The sequence below is a fragment of the Cricetulus griseus genome (genome assembly GCF_003668045.3).
Source record: "Cricetulus griseus strain 17A/GY chromosome 1 unlocalized genomic scaffold, alternate assembly CriGri-PICRH-1.0 chr1_0, whole genome shotgun sequence".
Lineage (NCBI taxonomy): Eukaryota > Metazoa > Chordata > Mammalia > Rodentia > Cricetidae > Cricetulus > Cricetulus griseus.
In genome coordinates, this window is record NW_023276806.1 from 220,366,586 (window position 1) to 220,384,370 (window position 17,785).

The 17,785-nt window shown below is 41.6% G+C and overlaps 1 protein-coding gene across 1 annotated transcript in view; it reads right to left on the minus strand.

Annotated features, from left to right (window-relative positions):
• The window catches only part of Col1a2 (collagen type I alpha 2 chain), a 34,267-nt gene extending 31,278 nt beyond the window's left edge, over window positions 1-2,989 (minus strand). Inside the window, exons 1-2 of the mRNA XM_035451960.1 lie at window positions 2,920-2,989; window positions 2,293-2,307 (exon numbers count right to left, since the gene is read on the minus strand). Coding sequence (XP_035307851.1) covers window positions 2,293-2,307; window positions 2,920-2,989 — 85 coding nt within the window. The remainder of the gene's footprint in view (window positions 1-2,292; window positions 2,308-2,919) is intronic.
• Window positions 2,990-17,785: the final 14,796 nt, after the last annotated feature.

Here is a 17,785-nt window from a genome sequence, read left to right on the forward strand (position 1 = left end):
ACACATCTGTTGATATCACTACATTATTCTTTCATTGTCTTAATCTAATATTTTGAGATAAAATATAAAATTTTACCAATAAACAAGATGCTATCTATGAAACCAAATATATATGTACTTATAGCTATTTTGCAGTTTTAATTCATGAGCTAAGAATTTATTCATAATTCTTTGAAAATGCATCCAAAGAAATAAAAAAAACAACAACACTTTAGCTCAGTGAGATCTTGCACTTCCAAGTAGCTGGTGCTATAACCCAAACTTCCACTGGCCCATTTACTCTCTGTTCCCTATGGGTATTTTATGAGACCAGCCTTACTTAGAAGCGCCACCCACTTTGGAAAATGGGGTGGGCATTTCAGTAGAATCCAGAAAGGTTTGGACTGCTTTACCCCTCCACGACTTCCTTGAGAAGCCAAACTGGCCAACTTCCCTCCCTAGAAAATACACTACTATGATCAATACAATCAAAGTATGAACATCTTATTTTTATAAAAACAGTTTTACTCACCGCTTGTAAAGCTGTAGAGGAAAGAAAAATAATAAATAGTTACTGATACCATTTCATTTTCAGTAACAGTAATTAACAAATGATACACAGGTTTATAAGACTGAATTACTTGATTAAAATACCCCTTCTATTTCTTAAGAATATCCTAATGACTTCCAAATTATTCAGATAAAAAACATACCAGGGATCAGCAGGATGATTTGTTTATGGTTTTAATATGTAAATATATTTTGAATTAAATGGTTAATTATTTACTATTTTACAAATGCTGTGAAATATTAATGTGTCTGGAGGACATTCCTAAAGCTCAGCAATTATGGTGGAAGTGGCACAGATTAATCATTGCCTCTCACACCAATTGATTGATGAGGAAATAATTCATGGTTTAGATCACCTTTAATAAGAATCTAAGAAAAGTTAGGAGGCTATGTACCCTAAAGCGAGTTTGTTTTTCATAAAACATTGAAGTGACTTAGCCCTTTTCCCCACAAAGGTCTAATTTACATACACGAAAACAAATTGATCCAGGAATCTGATTCTTGCTTTAAATAGTTCACTTAAATCAGGTAAGGTCGTTTGATTAATGCGCATCAAATTTGTTCCCTAAGAAGGATCGTTTTGTATAAAAAGAAAACTATGGAGTAAGAACTTGAAAAACAATGATACCCACCTCCTTGCCACAAACACTAAAAGACTTTAAAGACTGAGTCCCTTCCTGAAGTATAGTAATTATAGGTTAATGTGGTATATGATTGTGGTTGGACTTGCTCCAGCATGATTCACCATGAAAATTTGCTTGAATTTGGTGGTCAAGAAGTATGCCATTTGGAAAGAGAACATCTGTTTCAATGGTCACCATTTGGGAGGGTGGACTTCCTCCAGCACTGAATTTAAGGGCAATTGATGAGAATTACTGTTAAATTAGATAAATGATAGGTTTAGTTTATTGTGTCCATCAGAGGAAGAACAGTTTGCCTGAACTGATGAACAGAACCATTACATCCTTATATCCTTTGGAGACTTGCCTTTTCATTACTCGGTTGTGCACCATTTTGAACAATGTGTGTTGGGCAACCTTTAGTCTACATAGTGGCTGGATGTTGATTAGAAGGTATGCTGACGTTCAAATCTCTACCTCCCAAGGGCTATTGTATTTTTCTCTGGGACTTCACCCTTCTACTCTCTGATTTCATAGAAAGCTAACTCGTAACACTAACTTTTTCAGTTCGGTTTCTCGTTAGTATCCTCAGTGGGTAATAGAAGTGGATGAAGGGAACACACATGCTTCAGATATGAGGCAATGGTAGACACGTGGCATGTGGGTGGGGCCAGCTTTTGGAGCCCTGGGTGTGGCCAGGCACCCCTCATCAAGCCAACATCTTTGTCTAGTTAAATTAGGCAGCCATTTTCAAGATGAAACTCGACTGACTTTCTTCATTCTTTCGACATGAAAGTCTAGTCATGCAAGCTTGAAATGGAAGGTGGCCTTGAAGTTGGAACACTTAATTTCCATCCCACGTTTTAGAAAAAAGTCTAGTTGATTTGTTTGAAGCCACATAGCAAATCAGTAAGAGCCTCATGGGAAGAATTCCAGGCTCTCGAATCTCAGGCCAAGGTTGGTATTTCTCAAATCTGCTATTTTCATGTCTGATTACCGGTGGGAACATGTTGAGGGGTAACTGAACAGAGATGATTTTAGTTAAAAATTACCATTTCTTTGACCATGCAATGAACTGGGAAGCTAATTTAACCATCCAGAAGACAAAAGTAGAAACCCAGGCACCCCACTTCTAAGTCTACCCCGACGGAGACCTCCATATATGGCCCAGAAATGTAAATCACTCTATAGACCCAGGGAGTCTTTAACTGGAATGCCATTAGCTTAAGGGCCTGGCCCTTGTGCTTTCATCTTACTGCCTCCAGGGGGCGCATTTTCATCATTATCTTCATCAACGTCATCCAGACCAACTCTGACGCCCACTAGAAAATGGAGACGGGTGAGGTTTGTATTGTTACATTAAAGGGTTTTCTAAACTAGGCCTCAAGTTTCAGAAGGTTACCATGAGCACAATTCTGGGGACTGAGGGGTGCAGCCCTCTGATTTTTTTCACTCTGTCAGTAGTGTTTGTCTCATCTTGGGGCAAAATCCTTTTGCCTCCTAGTGAGCTTCAACAACCTGGGGATCCAGGCCAGCTGTCTAGTTTTAAGGGAAAACTTTCCCAACTCTTGGCAACAGTCAAGCCTTCCTCGCTTTCTTGTTTCTCGTTCGCCCGGGTGTGTCCCCACAGGCCAGAGAGCTTCCTCACAAGCTGTCTATGGAAATGGGTCAAGTGTCCCCTTTCCAGAGCAGGGTGCCCACCTATCCAGTCTCTGTCCTTCATCGCCCCAAACAAGTGGAAGACACTTACATTGGCATGTTGCTAGGCACGAAGTTACTGCAAGCAGCAACAGAGTCCGCGTATCCACAAAGCTGAGCATGTCTACCACTTAGACATGCAGACTCCTTGTGTCGCAGAGCCCCTGGGTCACCAGCGGAGGTTATCACCTGGCGGGCGCAGGCATGCAATCGTGACCGGTCCCTCCAACTTAGCCGAAACCTCCTGCTGCCGTGGTGCTAAAATAATAAAGCCCAGACCTGCCCTATTTATATGGCAAAAGTTTCCCCGGTCTGTGGGTGCCTCCAAAAACGTCTCCACCAATGGGAAGGCTGGGGCCAGGGGCCCGGGCCGCAGTGCTGGGAGGAGACTGCGGGGGCGCAGGGAGGGAGCCGGGGGGGGGGCGGGAGGGACGTGGCCACGGGGCTTCTTAAATTGGTTCCATTCTTTTTGAGGACGTGGACACTTTTGAGGCTTTCGAGGGGAAAGTCTGACTCTCTGTCTGCATACCTCCGCCCTCCCCAGCCACCCGCCCTCTCCCGCTCTTGCCAAGTTTGGAACCACTTTAGGATACCTACGTGGGCCCTGTCCAGATGACTGGGCAGCCGGGCAGGTGTGGAGGGACCTGGAGACCCGAAGATGAAAAGGCAGGAGCTGTCCAGTCCTGCCTCACCTTGTGCCCTGAGGGCCTTCTGTAGGCTGGAAGGGAGCTGGGGCGTGAGGGATGGAGGGGGCAGCGTGGCGAGGTCTAGAGCTGCCTTCCTAGGCTGCTACCTCCACCCTGCCCCCCACCCCAGCTTTTCTCCAGCTTTGGGGCCTGCATGCCCAATCCCTCCCCTTTCTCTCCCCTTTCCTGTTGATGGAGGGGAGCAGGCACCAGTGGAATTCCCCTCCATTACATTTGGTTTGGTCAAGCCCCACCCCCACCCCCACCCCCACCCCAGGAAGTAGTCCTCCCTTTGCTTCCAGCTCTGTCCACAGACCCTTTGCAGGATTACCAGCCAGACTCTGAGCCTGGAGCAGATAACACATCAGTGAGCACCCAGCCCCCCTTGGCCTTGCTGGCCACTCATGACCTCTCTCACAGCCATTGCCCAACACCTCTCTGCCTTCGTTCTCACACCTCTCCTCATTCTGTTAGGGGAAAATGTGGGAATGAGTGTAAAACTTTTTATTTGGCACCTAAGGTATACACAGCCTCCTCCTTAACATCCCAACTGCCCTCTCCAGAACTCCCTCTCAGACTCCCCTCCCCTGTCCCCGGCCTTCATACTTCCCCACAAGGGGATGAGACTTTGACCATGAAACACTGGAGTAGGGAACCTTGGCTCTCCAGGATGGTGGCAATGACAACTGAGTGCTGCTTCCCCAAGCCTCTTACTTACAATGTCTTCCAAGCTCCTGCCCGCCCACTGTTTTTGGATTGCCAAGCATCTCTTATGAGGCCGCAGAGACACATTCAGAGTCTCATTCTGTCCCTGAAGTCACCCCCCAAAACAGTATCTTTAGGCCAAGTTTATCTCCATGAAACAGAAATGGGTGCACTCCTTGGGAAGCTTTTTCCTTTTCTGTCCCCCTTTCTACTTCCTGGTGAGGAAGAATTTCTGCCTAAGTAGGTTGACTCTGCTGCCAGTAGCCGCTATAAGCCAGAGGGAGTGAGTATAGCTAGCTGGCTTCTCTTCCTAAATTTAAAAGAAAAAAATCTAGAAATGGAAAAAGAGAATTACTAAAAAAATCTCAATAAAGTTATTTTAATCCAATTAAAAACACTGATTTGAGAGACAAGTTAGGGTGCATTTCTGAAGAAACATGGAGTGAAAGATTTCTGAAAGAGTACCAAAGAAAAGAAAACTTCAAAACCACATATCTGATTTATTTTCCTGCATTGATCAGAAGCACACGTTATCATTCTTGCCAATGTGCTGGCTTGCTTTTACCTGTGTCACTTGTTCCTTTGTCTTACATTCCTGAAAGTCAGATACTAAATCTGGATGAAAGACTCAGGTAAGTAAGACAATAGGTTTATGAAAGAAACTCCCTAAATGCACTTCAGGGAAGTTATTGGGTAACTCTCCTTGGGGTCAATTGGTTAAATCACTTGCTTTGCAATAGCTACCCAAGACCTTAAACATTTCATTTTGCTGTTGTTTCTGTGGTTGTCAAAAACAGTATCCAGAGTAGAGAAAGCATCCTTTGAAAATTTGATTGTATTTTCCTTTTTAGAAAAAAGAAAAATAAAGGAAAGAAAGAAAAAAACACCTAAGTTGATTTTTGAGAATTCGAGAAACCAAGTTTCAAACACAAGTATATAAATACCTCCACCCAGAGCCGCAGAGTGAACTGATAAACTTGTAAAACATTCCTGGAAACTGATGCAAATACCAAATGCTGCAGGGCTCCCTCTCTGCTGATGTGGCAGGGTTTGCAGCAGGCAGGCTGTGTCAGCACTTGGTGGGAAGCTCTAGACAGAGCAGTGAGAATGAGGAAAAAGCAATCTTTCTCTCTCCCTCTCTTCTCCCTCCCCCTCTCTCTGTCCCCATCTCTGTGTCTCTGTCTCTTTTTCTCTTGCTTGTGTGTGTGTGTGTGTGTGTGTGTGTGTGTGTGTGTGTGTGTGAGAGAGAGAGAGAGAGAGAGAGAGAGAGAGAGAGAGAGAGAGAGAGAGAGAGAGAGAGACTGGAATTTCAGCCTTTTATGGATAATTTGGAAGTCTTCCTCTCTGTGGTCACCTATTGGGGAAGACTTCACTAAGTCTTCATCTAAAAGGAGGCACTGTCTAACATTCTCCAATGCTTGCTCTTAGATATTGTCTAAATATTTTGTGCATTAAAATAACAAATGTTTTTAGTTAGTTCTTTGTGGTTATAGTTGAGGGGTGGGGTGGGGCTGAGGGAACCCAGAGAGCTGAAGCAAACAGCTGAACTGAAGTGTCCAGGTCCAGATGGTATGTAGGGACAGGGAAGGAACAAAACTGGAGTAAGCGGTAAAAGGAGCAGGGAATAACCAAAGCCTTCCATGACTTTGCTGCTAGACCACTGACACCTGTGTTCATATCCCTGCATCATTTTCAGAGGAGAGAAATGCTCTCCAGAGCTTTCAGCAACTGGTGGGAGCTGAGTCGGCCTGGTGGCTGTCTTCATTCTGCTACTATATTTATTGGGAAGGCTTGGAGATTCCTGATGAATATGATGTCAAGTAGGATATTCAGTTTTCATTGACTGTCTAAGTAGAACTGGAGTTGCATTCATTCAAGCAGTATCTAGGATTGTGCTAGACGCTGAACAACTTGGAAGCACTAGAAAGGGAATGACTAGGCACTGCCCTCTGGGGGCTTATGGTCTGCTGGAAGATAGAAAAGGTGCAATAAAGAATTCTGAGTTTATGGGAGCTCTGGGTCTAGGTAGTAGAATCAAAACAGGCTTCTCTGGAGCTGCAATATCTTACCAAGCCTCCATATAAAGACATTTTATAAGGATGATGGAGAACCAGCAGGGAAGTTAACCCCTATGATCTTAGCACTTGGAAGGCTAAGGTAGGCGAGTCTCAAGTTCAAGGCCAGCCTGGGATATTATAGCAAGTTCCTGCCTAAAAACAAAAGAAGAGGCTGCAGAAGCTCTGAGGCACTGGCAGTCCCGAGGCATTTTATTTAGCGTGATGAAACTCTGAGTGCTGAAGGTGAGGAAAAAGGAAGGAGTTGGGGCTAAGAATGGTAGATTTAGTAGGAACCATATTAAAATGGACCTGTAAGCTGTTTGGTTGTCATATTATCCTATGTTTTGTGAGAGCATATGGATGGATGATTTTGAGTGGACAAAGTATGCCATCAAAGAATGTTTTAAAAGTGAGGACTTGGGCTGCATGCTGGAGGGATGATTAGGAGAGCTCGGTAGAGATGGGAAACCAGTGAGGAGTAATTTGAAAGAAATTGGAGGAGCCTGCACTAGGTAGTGCTGCTAGAATTGAGAGCAGATATTGAACTACAGAAATACTTTACAGGTGGGAGAAAACTGCTCTGATGTTTGATTGTGGAAACCCAGGCAGGGGCGGGGTGCCAGAAGTACCAGCAGGGTTCTGGCTATAGCAACTGGCTGAAGCGAGGGTCCATTTTATTGGGAGTACATTTGAGAAGGAGACAATTAGGAGAGGGAAGTGAGGACAAACAAGTCGGTTCACATATAAACTCAGCCAGCTATGAACAATGCAAATGGCTAGGTCTCATAAATATGTCTGAAGTACAACTTCATGTTAGTCTTGATTGATAGGTAATGGAGTCATCGGATCCCTCATATTACCTATGGAATCCTATAGATTGCATATATGTATGGAAATCAGAGAGCAGTGGAAGAAAGTATGATGAGCTCCAGCAGTTGGTTGGAGAAAACCCAGGATGTCTCTGTCACAGAGGTTATAGGGCACAGGTTGTTGAGGAGGAAAACAGCAAAAGTGTTGGGTGCTGAAGTTCCCTACTTGTCTGAGAGGCCAAATCAAGGCTACAAAAATATATAAACCATCATCTTGTAGGATATTGGCGAAAGAGCTTTCCTGGAATGGAATTCAGGGTGGAGAAGGTGAATGACAAGTGAGGCAATAAACCATGTGCTGCAGAGTTTTAGTTACATCAATGGTTGGAGGGAGTCAGGTGTAGTTTAAAGGTAATGTATTAGGGGATTATCCTCATATAGAATAAGATAACCAGGAATAGCTGTGTGATTCTGATGCTAAACCCCACTTCAGAGTCTGCTAGGGAAACAAACCTTCAGCTTCTTCACATAATCTCATTTGCTTTCTGGTACTGAGGCAAGGGACATTTAAGTGCATATGGATTTTTTTCTGAGTTGGTACTGAATGAATAATCAGGTATTTTTCATGAAATCTCTTTCAAATGAACAGACAGAAAATTTATCCCACCTCTTATAAATTCCAATTTCGTCTGCAGTGCCCCATTTTTCAAGCTTAGAAATATGGAGGAGACACTACCCCTTTATTTACACTGACGTCTGAGTGTGCTTGTGTACAGATGGTATGGAAATAGTTGCTTTGCAGCATCTTGTTATTGACCATACTCAGCCCCATAACTCAGAAGGATGCACTGGGGCTCACAAATTTTAACTTCCAATTAAGCCCACCTCTTTCTTGAGAAGATACTGATTGCCTTTCTTCAGCCAGTTCCTGAGCCATTCTTCAATTGAAGAGTCCCAGAATGCTGATGAGTTGTGGATGTCCTCTCTGACTTCTAAGAACTTTGGATGGTTTGACTTCCAGATTCTTAATTTGAAAATTCTTTCCAAGTGTCTGGGAAAGAAAGGAGACTTGTATTGCAGCTGCCAGAAGGGTCTAGATGTTAATAACTGGTTGATTCATCATGAAGTTGAGAAAAGATACATATTCTGTGGTCAATACATTATATATAGAAAAAGAATTATAAAGATTTAGTTTTATGTGCTATCACATATTTAGTACTTATATAATTGCATTTTACTGAAAATAACCAGCAAATTAAACAATGGCACCAATGAGCATTTTGAAAATCTAAAAACTTCAATTATTAATGAACAATATAACAATTATATTGTATGCTAAGTACTGTACTGTGGTAGAAACTTTAAATTATCTCAAATCATCAACAATTGTTATCTGAATCTTAATGTAGCATGTTTTGTTATTTCCAATTTTAGAAGGAAAAATACTGAGACTCAGACTTCCTTGATATGGGCCAACTCCCCACAGCATCTCACATTTTTTCTCCCATTTTTAAATTTAAATTAGAAACAAGATTGTTTTACATGTCAATCCCAGTTCCCTCTCCCTCCCCTCCGTCCCTTCCCCCCACTAACACCCTACCTATCCCAAACCCTTTCTGCTCCCCAGGGAGGGTGATGCCTTCCGTGGGGGATCTTCAGTCTCTATCGTATCCTTTGGGATAGGGCCTAGGCCCTCCCTCATGTCTCTAAGCTGAGAGAGTGTCCCTCTATGTGGAATGGGCTCTCATTCCTATGCTAGGGATAAATATTGATCTACTACCAGAGGCCCCATAGATTTCTTATTCTTCTAATACTTAACACCCACTATCTACTACAAGCCTTCTTGATTGATTGATTGACTGATTGATTGGAAGGATAAATTGTTCATCAGTTGTCTCCTTTTACACAGAAATTGTCCATTTAACTCATTCATCTATTCTTAGATCTAACAAAGTACCTTCTAAATTAAAGATATTCAACTCACATTTATTCTGTAATGAAAAATGACTTGACATGGCAAAACTGGAGAATATGGAGTTTAATATAAATACTAGCTGTTTTCTGTCAGTGGTTATTTTTTACTATTTAAAGTGTGTGTGTGTGTGTGTGTGTGTGTGTGTGTGTGTGTGTGTGTGTGTGTGTGTGTGTGTGTTGATAGAGGACCAGTCAAGCTAGTTTACTGAAAAGTAGCATTTAATTATTTCCTAACATTTTCTCCACCTTATATTTCGTCAAGTCAAATGCATGGACAACAGATGCTTGAAGGTTCCAAATCACTGTGGGTACAGGATATGGAGTCAAGATTTGTTTCTGCCATATTTCTAATAAGGTCTGTAATGCGGAAGTCATTCAGTGGTGTTAGTTACAGATTGATACATTTTAAAAATAAGAAGTTAGGAGATGGTAAGGGAACTAGCCAGTTCCCAGTAGATGTGTTTGTGGTGAGAAATTCCGTCTACATGTGTTAACCAATGACTGACTTCCTATTGCATTTCTTTGACTCTTTCCTTTAAACTAAAACATCACTGAACGTTTGCATAGGATGCTTTGGAATGTTCAACCTTTGCAAAAAACCTGAAGAATATCTTTTCTTTTGTAAGGAGAAGAATGAGATAAAGCCTCTCTCAACTGCTGTGTGGCCCGTGGACCAGTGTTATCAGCATCACCTTAGAGTTTGTTGAAAACATGAATTTCCATGTCCCAGGTCAGACCTAGCAAGTTGGGAACTCTGGGTCATCAGTAATCTATGCTCTAACAAAGCCAGCAGGAGATTATGATCAGACTACACATTGAGAACTGCCAGTATTGAAGAACGGCCTTAGAGTTATACTTGGATCAAGACAAATCACTCTGATAGCATCATGGAGAGTAGATCTGAGCAGTACAAGAAATACATGGGAATGGCCAGTAAAGAGGGAAATTCTTTTTCTCCAAACCTACTCACTACCCAACTCCCCTTCATATCTAGTTGTACTTATTTTTAATTTATTGACTGACTTGATGGTTTTTATAAAAACTTTTAAAACTTAAAAAAAATTGAAAATCTAATTATATGGCTGTGACACATAGATAGCACTGGCAGGTATGTTCTTAGAATATCTGAGGTTTCCCAGCATGCATCACTTTGTATGTAGTAATGACCTATGATGTTTACAATACATTTCAATATATGTGCTTACTGTGAGATGATCAGAGCAGGTTAGTTAATGTAACAATCAATTGAATATGCAGCATTTCTTCATGATAAGAATTTTTAAGGGGGGGTGAGGTGACAGTTCAGGCCATACAGTGTTTGCCTTGCAAAGATGAGGATATAGTTTGGCATCTAGAACTCACATATAAAACTCACAGGATGGTGGCACAAGTTTGTAATCCCTGTGCTGGGGTGGCAGAGACAGGCATATCCCTAGTCTCACGGGCCAGCCAGCTTAGTCTACTTGGCCAGTTCCAGGTCAATGAGAGACCCTGTCTCAAAAAAAAAAAAAAAAAAAAAAAAAACCAGAGCAGGTTGTTCTCTGGTCTCAACATGGTTTTACACACACATGTATCTGCACACGCATTAGTACACATGCACTATGCACTCATATGTAAAACATTTCAAGACTTCCCTTTTAGTCATGCTGAATATATAACACATTATAAAATGTAAATATATAGTTACAGCCACTATGCTCATCCCTCTTAACGGAAACTTTCTGCTCTTAGATAATGTTTTTCTTTTCTCCACTCCTCCTCCACCACTTGATTCTACTCTTGATTCTCTTCGGTTTTATAGATTAAAAACTGAATATCTGGAAACACTTGTTATTACTTGTTCCCTACTGACAATATTTGTAATGTCAAAAGAAGACATTGAAACATTTCTGCTCCTGATAAGCCTCTCCGAGGATGCAGCCATCCAAATCCGATCAAATCTGATTATTTTCCACCCTCGCACCCACCATAGGAGACAGAAAAGGGACCAGAAAACCATGAGTCTGTTTTCTGGGGCACAGTTTAAATACCCTAGGGGAGTGGTCTTGAGCACCTCTGGAGGTGGGGTCATCATTTGGCAGGCTTTCTAAGATGCAGCAGGGGTTGGAGAGAAATAGGGGCGAGAGCTCAGGGTGGAACGTTCACCATAACATTCCAGACTCTTTGGATATGTGGATGCCAGGCGCTGTGGTGAAGCCGCTACTAGAAGAGACACTTTTCATCATTTCTTGTTGATTTCAAGCCTGTTTGAAATCATTGAGACAACAAGGTTTACAAGGGAAAATGGATGCCTAAGGACACACTTTCACTCTTCAAGCAGGTTGACTGATTGGAGCAAAAACTGAAGCTCGTGCTATTGGGTCTAATGATGGCCTCAGTAACTCCAAGTAACTTTTGACTTCTCCCTGGTACAGTACCTCACATGACAGCACACCATGAACCCAGGCGTCATCATTCCCTAATAAGCAGATTATGTAAGGTAAGGAAGACTCCTGGTTAACTACAAACCCGTTAGTTACTCTCCAAGAAGCCCTCTGGGGCCCAGGTGACACATCACAGACACATGTCTTTAATCTGTTATTCCCATGCCATGTTTCAATACTTGAGTAAAACCCGCACTTCAGAACCTTAGAAAAGATGTGTGTGTGGAGGGTGGTGGTGGTGGTTGTGTTCCTTTGGGCCTCTTTCTCTGGTCTGAGCTGAGTGATTCACTCATTTTTACAGCTTACCCTCCAATTCATCTCATTATAGTTAAGTTTCTTTCTTTCTTTCAAATTTAATTTTACATTCCAACCAGAGTTCTCCCTCCCATCCCTCCTTCTGCTCCCCTCAGCTTCCCCCAGCCACTTTTTTTTTTTTTTTTTTTTTTTTTTTTTGTGATGTGGCTGGCTCCTCTATGTCTGATAAAACCAATCGTTCCATTCCTACCTTTGTCCATACTGTCAATCATGCTACCATATTCTGTGAAAGACACAGTGAGGAATAGTGGGCCTGAGTCATGCTCTTGGCAGCTCTCCTGATCTCTCTCCTTCCTTCTGTTCAGAAGGTTGGCATCCTTCCTAAGCTTTACCTGTGCCATACCTGTGTCTTCATGCCCCTGGCTGTAGTGGACTTGCCCGTCTAGGTTATCTACATCTCTTCCCCAGGGCTCTCTGCTCCAGCACATGTTCTAAGCCTGTAGTCCTCCTTGCAGGACCCCTCTGAGGACAGTCCTGGCAGATTGTCCTTACGTGTTCCCAGTTTCCAACTTCAGCTGCTAGCCGCAGCTGGTTAGTTCCATCGTGCCTGATCCTGATCTCCGTCTTTCAGAGCCTCCATCTGAGAGAAGGGGATGAGTTTTGGAAGCTCCCCCCCCACCATCTTGTTTGAACTGTATGTTCAACAAGCAACTGTGGTGGTCTTATTGTGTAGCAGATGTGGATGTGGAGAGAGAGAGATAAGATGGAATTTTCAATTTCAGGAGAATGTCATTTGCACAGTAGATTTTCTCTAATTGCGACGATAAGGAAAGTCTTTTTGCAGACTGAGGTACTTAAGATTTTAGGAGGCAAATAAAGTTAGGAAGGGATTAAATGCAAACCCCTATAATTCTTCCTTGCTTTGTCTCTGAGACAGAATGTTCAAGACAGCACACCAAAGAGAGCATCACCGACATCCTTCATGTTTTTAAGTACTAGCAGCGGTTGTGGAGCATGTGCTTTCTTTACTATTTTTTACTTCATACAAATTTCTTTGGGTCTTTTTTTCTCCATCATTTCAACAAAATGCCCATAAATTTGTTTTGTTTTGCTGAAGACAATATTCATGTGAAAACATCTTGCCGCTGGCATCTAGTCCCCCCGGCCCCAAGTGAGCAATGCCTTTCTGATTCCATGATTTGGAATTGTTAACTCCTGACACTCTGTCCCATAGATAACTCCCCAAAGCTCACACCATCAGGCCCTTCTTACACAAATACCACTTGGCTCCTTCCTCGAAGCTGTGGGAGTGCCATTTTAAGGTCCTGGTTTACATCTCCTCCAATTCCCTTATTTCCTAAAGCCTGGAGGTAACCCCCCCCCCCTTACTGCGTGCCATCTGCTTTACTCCATGTTTTTATTCCCAACACCCAATTTCCTTTTCCCTAATTATCCCCAACAGGAATGACTCATAATTCTTATATACTGGAGTGAAATTTCTTATGGCAGGGAAAAAGCACACAAAACTAAATTTGCATTTTTTGAAGTCCCTTTTCCCCTAAAATCTAAAGTGAAGGTAATTCACTAATTGGGACAGATTGATTTACCTAACCGGAGAAAACAATGAATTCCTCCTTTAAAGCACAGAGATTTTGTGTTTTTTTGCAGCGAGCAATGTATTCATAATGTGCAAAGGAGTTCATAAGGAAGTAAAGAGATGGAGAAGGAACTGGTGCTGCTTGGGAACAAGGAGGAAGCTTCTAGACGGAGAAAATATTGGAAGTGAGTGCTGGAAGACATCAAGAGGTAGAAGGGAAACCTTTCTAGGAAGATGGCACAATGTGTGTAGAAGGGGGTGGTGTTTAGCATAAGGCACACGCAATAACCACTGTTATAAAGATCTTCCACTAGAACGGTGGCTCTCAGTATAAGGTGATTTTGTTCCATAGGAAGGAAGCTTTTGGCAATCTTTGGAGACATTTTTGGTGGTCATGACTAGGAGCAGGAGTGTATGTAACTGGCATCTGGGGGAAAAGCCAGGATACTGCTCAACTTCCTTCAATACATAGGATGGATGCCACATAGAGTTTTCCTCATGCCTGTCAGCATTGACACACTGAGTAAGGCAAAATCCTGAGGGCTGGGCCTTGCCTGTATAACCATGTCTGTATGATCTAGCAGGCTTGGAATCATCATTGACATTCAGGTGACATTTTTTGAGAGATCAAAGACAATAGATATTTAGAATTAGATATTGAGGCCTAATTAAAGGGTATTTGGAAAATCAGGTGGTCAGTGAGCCGGAGAGAAATCAGCAAAAGCATTTTGTGGCATATTCAGGAATCCTCTTTAATGTCTAGTCCCAGGGAGACCACTGGAGGATTTTATGCAAGGGACTGTTATTACCCGATTTATGATTTAGTAAGCAATGAGGTAACAGTGGGAAGAGCCCACTGCCATTTACTTAGTACCACTGTTATAACAATCTCCCACTAGAACAGTGGTTCTCAGATTAAGGTGGTTTTGTTCCATGGGAAACATTTACTTAGTAAGGGACTATAACCCTGCAGGCCAGATAGTCTAGTTACCTTCCTTCCTTCCTTCCTTCCTTCCTTCCTTCCTTCCTTCCTTCCTTCCTTCCTTCCTTCTTTCCCTCCCTCCCTCCCTCCCTTCCTCCCTTCCTCCTCTCTCTCTTTTGGAAACAAGGGTTCTCTACATAAACCTGGTTGTTCTGGAACTTGCTCTGTAACCAGGCTGGCCTTGAACTAAGAGATCTGCCTTGAACTAAGAGAATGCTGGGATCAAAGACATGTGCCACCACTGTCCAGTCTTGTTACTTTTCTTTTGTGTGACCAAAAGAAACTTTGGGAGGAAAGGATGTATTTGGCTTACACTTCCAGGTCAGTTTATCAATGAGGGTAGTCAAAGCAAGAACCCAAGGCAGAATCTTGAAGCAGAAATCATGGAGGAAGGTTGCATGCTGAGTCATTTCCTGGCTCCCTCAACTCCACTCTCTTACACAGTTTAGAACCACCTACTCAAAGATGCTATTGCCTACAGTAAACTGGGTCCTGCTACATCAATTAACAATCAAAACAATCCCTCACAGACATGACCACATACCAACCTGATAAATACAGTTACTCAGTTGAGATTCAGTTTTCCGATGATTTGGGCTGTGGCAAGTTGACAGTTAATGCTAACTAGGACACCAGATACAGTCTCATCGTGAAGACAGAGAAAAGAGGACATATGGGACACATACCAAGAAATTAGAATGGATAGGATTTGGTGATTAGTTGAATATGGGATACAGGATAAGGTTTTTGACTTGGGTGTTGATATTATTAGACAGGATAAAAAACACAGGAAGAGAATCAGGGTTTGCATGGCATGTTTGTATTTATGAGTTTGTCCCTTGAACATTTGTCAAAACATTAATTTAGATCCCCACACTCAACAGACATTTGATTAATCCATTACCTAAGCTTTGTGGATATCAACATAAACAAACCTAATTCTTAAAATGTTGCCATATCCATAGTCTAGTCACAATAGACAAAGGTAAAAGCAATCCCTGTCCATTGACAGGTGACTGGATAAACTAAATGTAGTATATTCATAAAAGAGAGTATTATGGAGTCATGGGAAAGAATGAAGTAAACACATACTATACAATGAACCAAACTTTTGAAAATATGCCAAATGATGAAAATTAGTTACAAAAGGTAAAGTATTTAATGATGTACTTACATGAAATATCCAGAATGGATAAATGCATAAAGATGGAAGCCATTAATGTGGGGATGAGTCAAGGAAGGAGGAAAATGGGGAATGATTACTTAATGGACACGAGGCTCTTTTGAGGAAGATAAAATATTCTGGCTCTAGTTGGTGGTGATGGTGATGGTTGTACAGCACCGTGAATGTGCTAGAGGACATAGAATTTTCACATTAAAGTCGTTAGCTATACTTTAAGGTACATTCACATAACAACCATTTTTGGGTTTCAGCTGAACACATCTCTCCTCTTATCCTTACAGGAAGCACTCAGTCTTATGAGAAAGACAAGTGAAAATATAGTGAATCAGAGCGGACAGAGTCTATAATTGTCTCTGGTAATACACAGTGTTCTTCAAACTGAGAAATTATCTAGATAAAGCCCCAGCAACAACGAAAGCCAGAGAGAGATGTGAGTGAAGAAACCATTTTCTTTATTTTTATGGTCCTGATTGCTACACTTCATGTGAGGCATAATGGAATTATTCTTGAGACATAAGTGGCTCCATCAATGCCATGTGACTAGTCAAATGGCAGAGCCCTTTTATAGCCTTGATCCTCAAGAAAGTAAAGGCAAATGATGGCAGTAATAAGTAGGATTAAAGGGTTCAAAAATTTGTTTAAAAATGAGTAGTACAAACTCGAGACATCACTGAAATTTCTTTGAATGTTTCAGATGCTTTCTTGAAGAATGTTTAAGAATTCTCAAATAGCTAACTTGCTTTTAAGACAATAAGGAATGGGAGGAGGCTCTGTAAATGGCTTGGCTGGTAAAGTGTTTTATAACCTGAGCTCGTATCCCCAGCATGCACAGTAAATAAAAAAAAAAGGAAGGACAAGAAGTGTATAGAGAGAATCTCATGGAAGGGGCAGAGTGGTTGCCACAATCCATTAAAGACAAATCCTCAATTCAAAATGATGACATTTATACTTTTGTTTTCTATTCCTTTAGAAATTGAAATGTTAATTTTATATGTATATAAACCTTTCAGACATGGTAACAAACACCTAGACGCACTGAATAGTTAGGGTAGCTCTATCCCTTGTAAAAGAATAGATAAGAGTCTCGTTTTCCTCATGAGTGAATCATTCATTCTCTTTTCTAGTAAAACACGTATGGAAACATAGGCACTGGCAGAACAGGGGGATGTGTTGGTGAGAACTGCCTTCAAGTTGTTTATAATTAAGTGCAAATAGGTAACAAATAAACAATGTGTAGAGATTAGTATTAAAGGTCTTTGTGTGAGAAAACAGAAATGAGATGTCTAACTTGGACAAAGAATATTAAGGTCATTCCCCGAAGGGATGAGGATAAGTCTTGATAGGCCAAAACCTGCTGGGTTTGCATTACCAGAAATAAATAAGAAAATTAAAAAGGACAATAATATGGTACAATCAAGCTATCCCCTCCTTCCTTCATTAAATATGCATTTTATGCTTTCTATGTCTCAGACACTGTGGCAAACATTGAGAATCCAGCCAGAAGGTTCCTTCCTTCATGATCTTATAGTCTGAAAAACCAGACATTAAGCAGCCTGGGCAGTAAATGCTGATGGACTGACTGTCTTTCAGTTAGTGTGCAGGATGGCATGGGGCATGAGACAAAGGCATGGCACACAAAGAGTATCCATAAGGAAATGACACACTCGGGAGTATCTCAGTTAGCTATCATGCTGAACAATCTGCCACGCACAAGGCAGCTTAAACAACAGACGCTTACCTTTCTTGGTTGTTGTTTCTGAGAAATCTAAGATCAAGGTGAATTTTGTCCCCAGGAAGGGTCCTGTTTCTGGCTTGCAGAGTGAGAATGATGACAAAAATTAACTAGCTAGTCTTGGGATGTGAGAATAACAGCAGAGAATGAACCAGACTTGACTTCTGGGTTTCTGCCTGTTTGTAGTAACATTTTTGAAACAAAGAATCCTGGTGGAAAAGAAGATATAGGGGTTTGAAAAAAAAGAACAAGTATCTTGTCTGTTACCATATTTTGTTTGGGTTTTAGATCACTTTCTTGATTGACATATTCACATCTTAACTTTCCAAAGTTCATTCATAATGCTTATAGTCCTTGTTATTTTTTCTGCCTCTTTTAATGCATCAATGTTTTTCTAGATGCCTATATGTGAAACATCACTTCCAATACTTCTTAGTTCCAAGTACACAGTCATCTTGTTGCCATTTATGGATTCTCGTTTCACCCTTACTATGTTGCCATGTCTATTATTACTA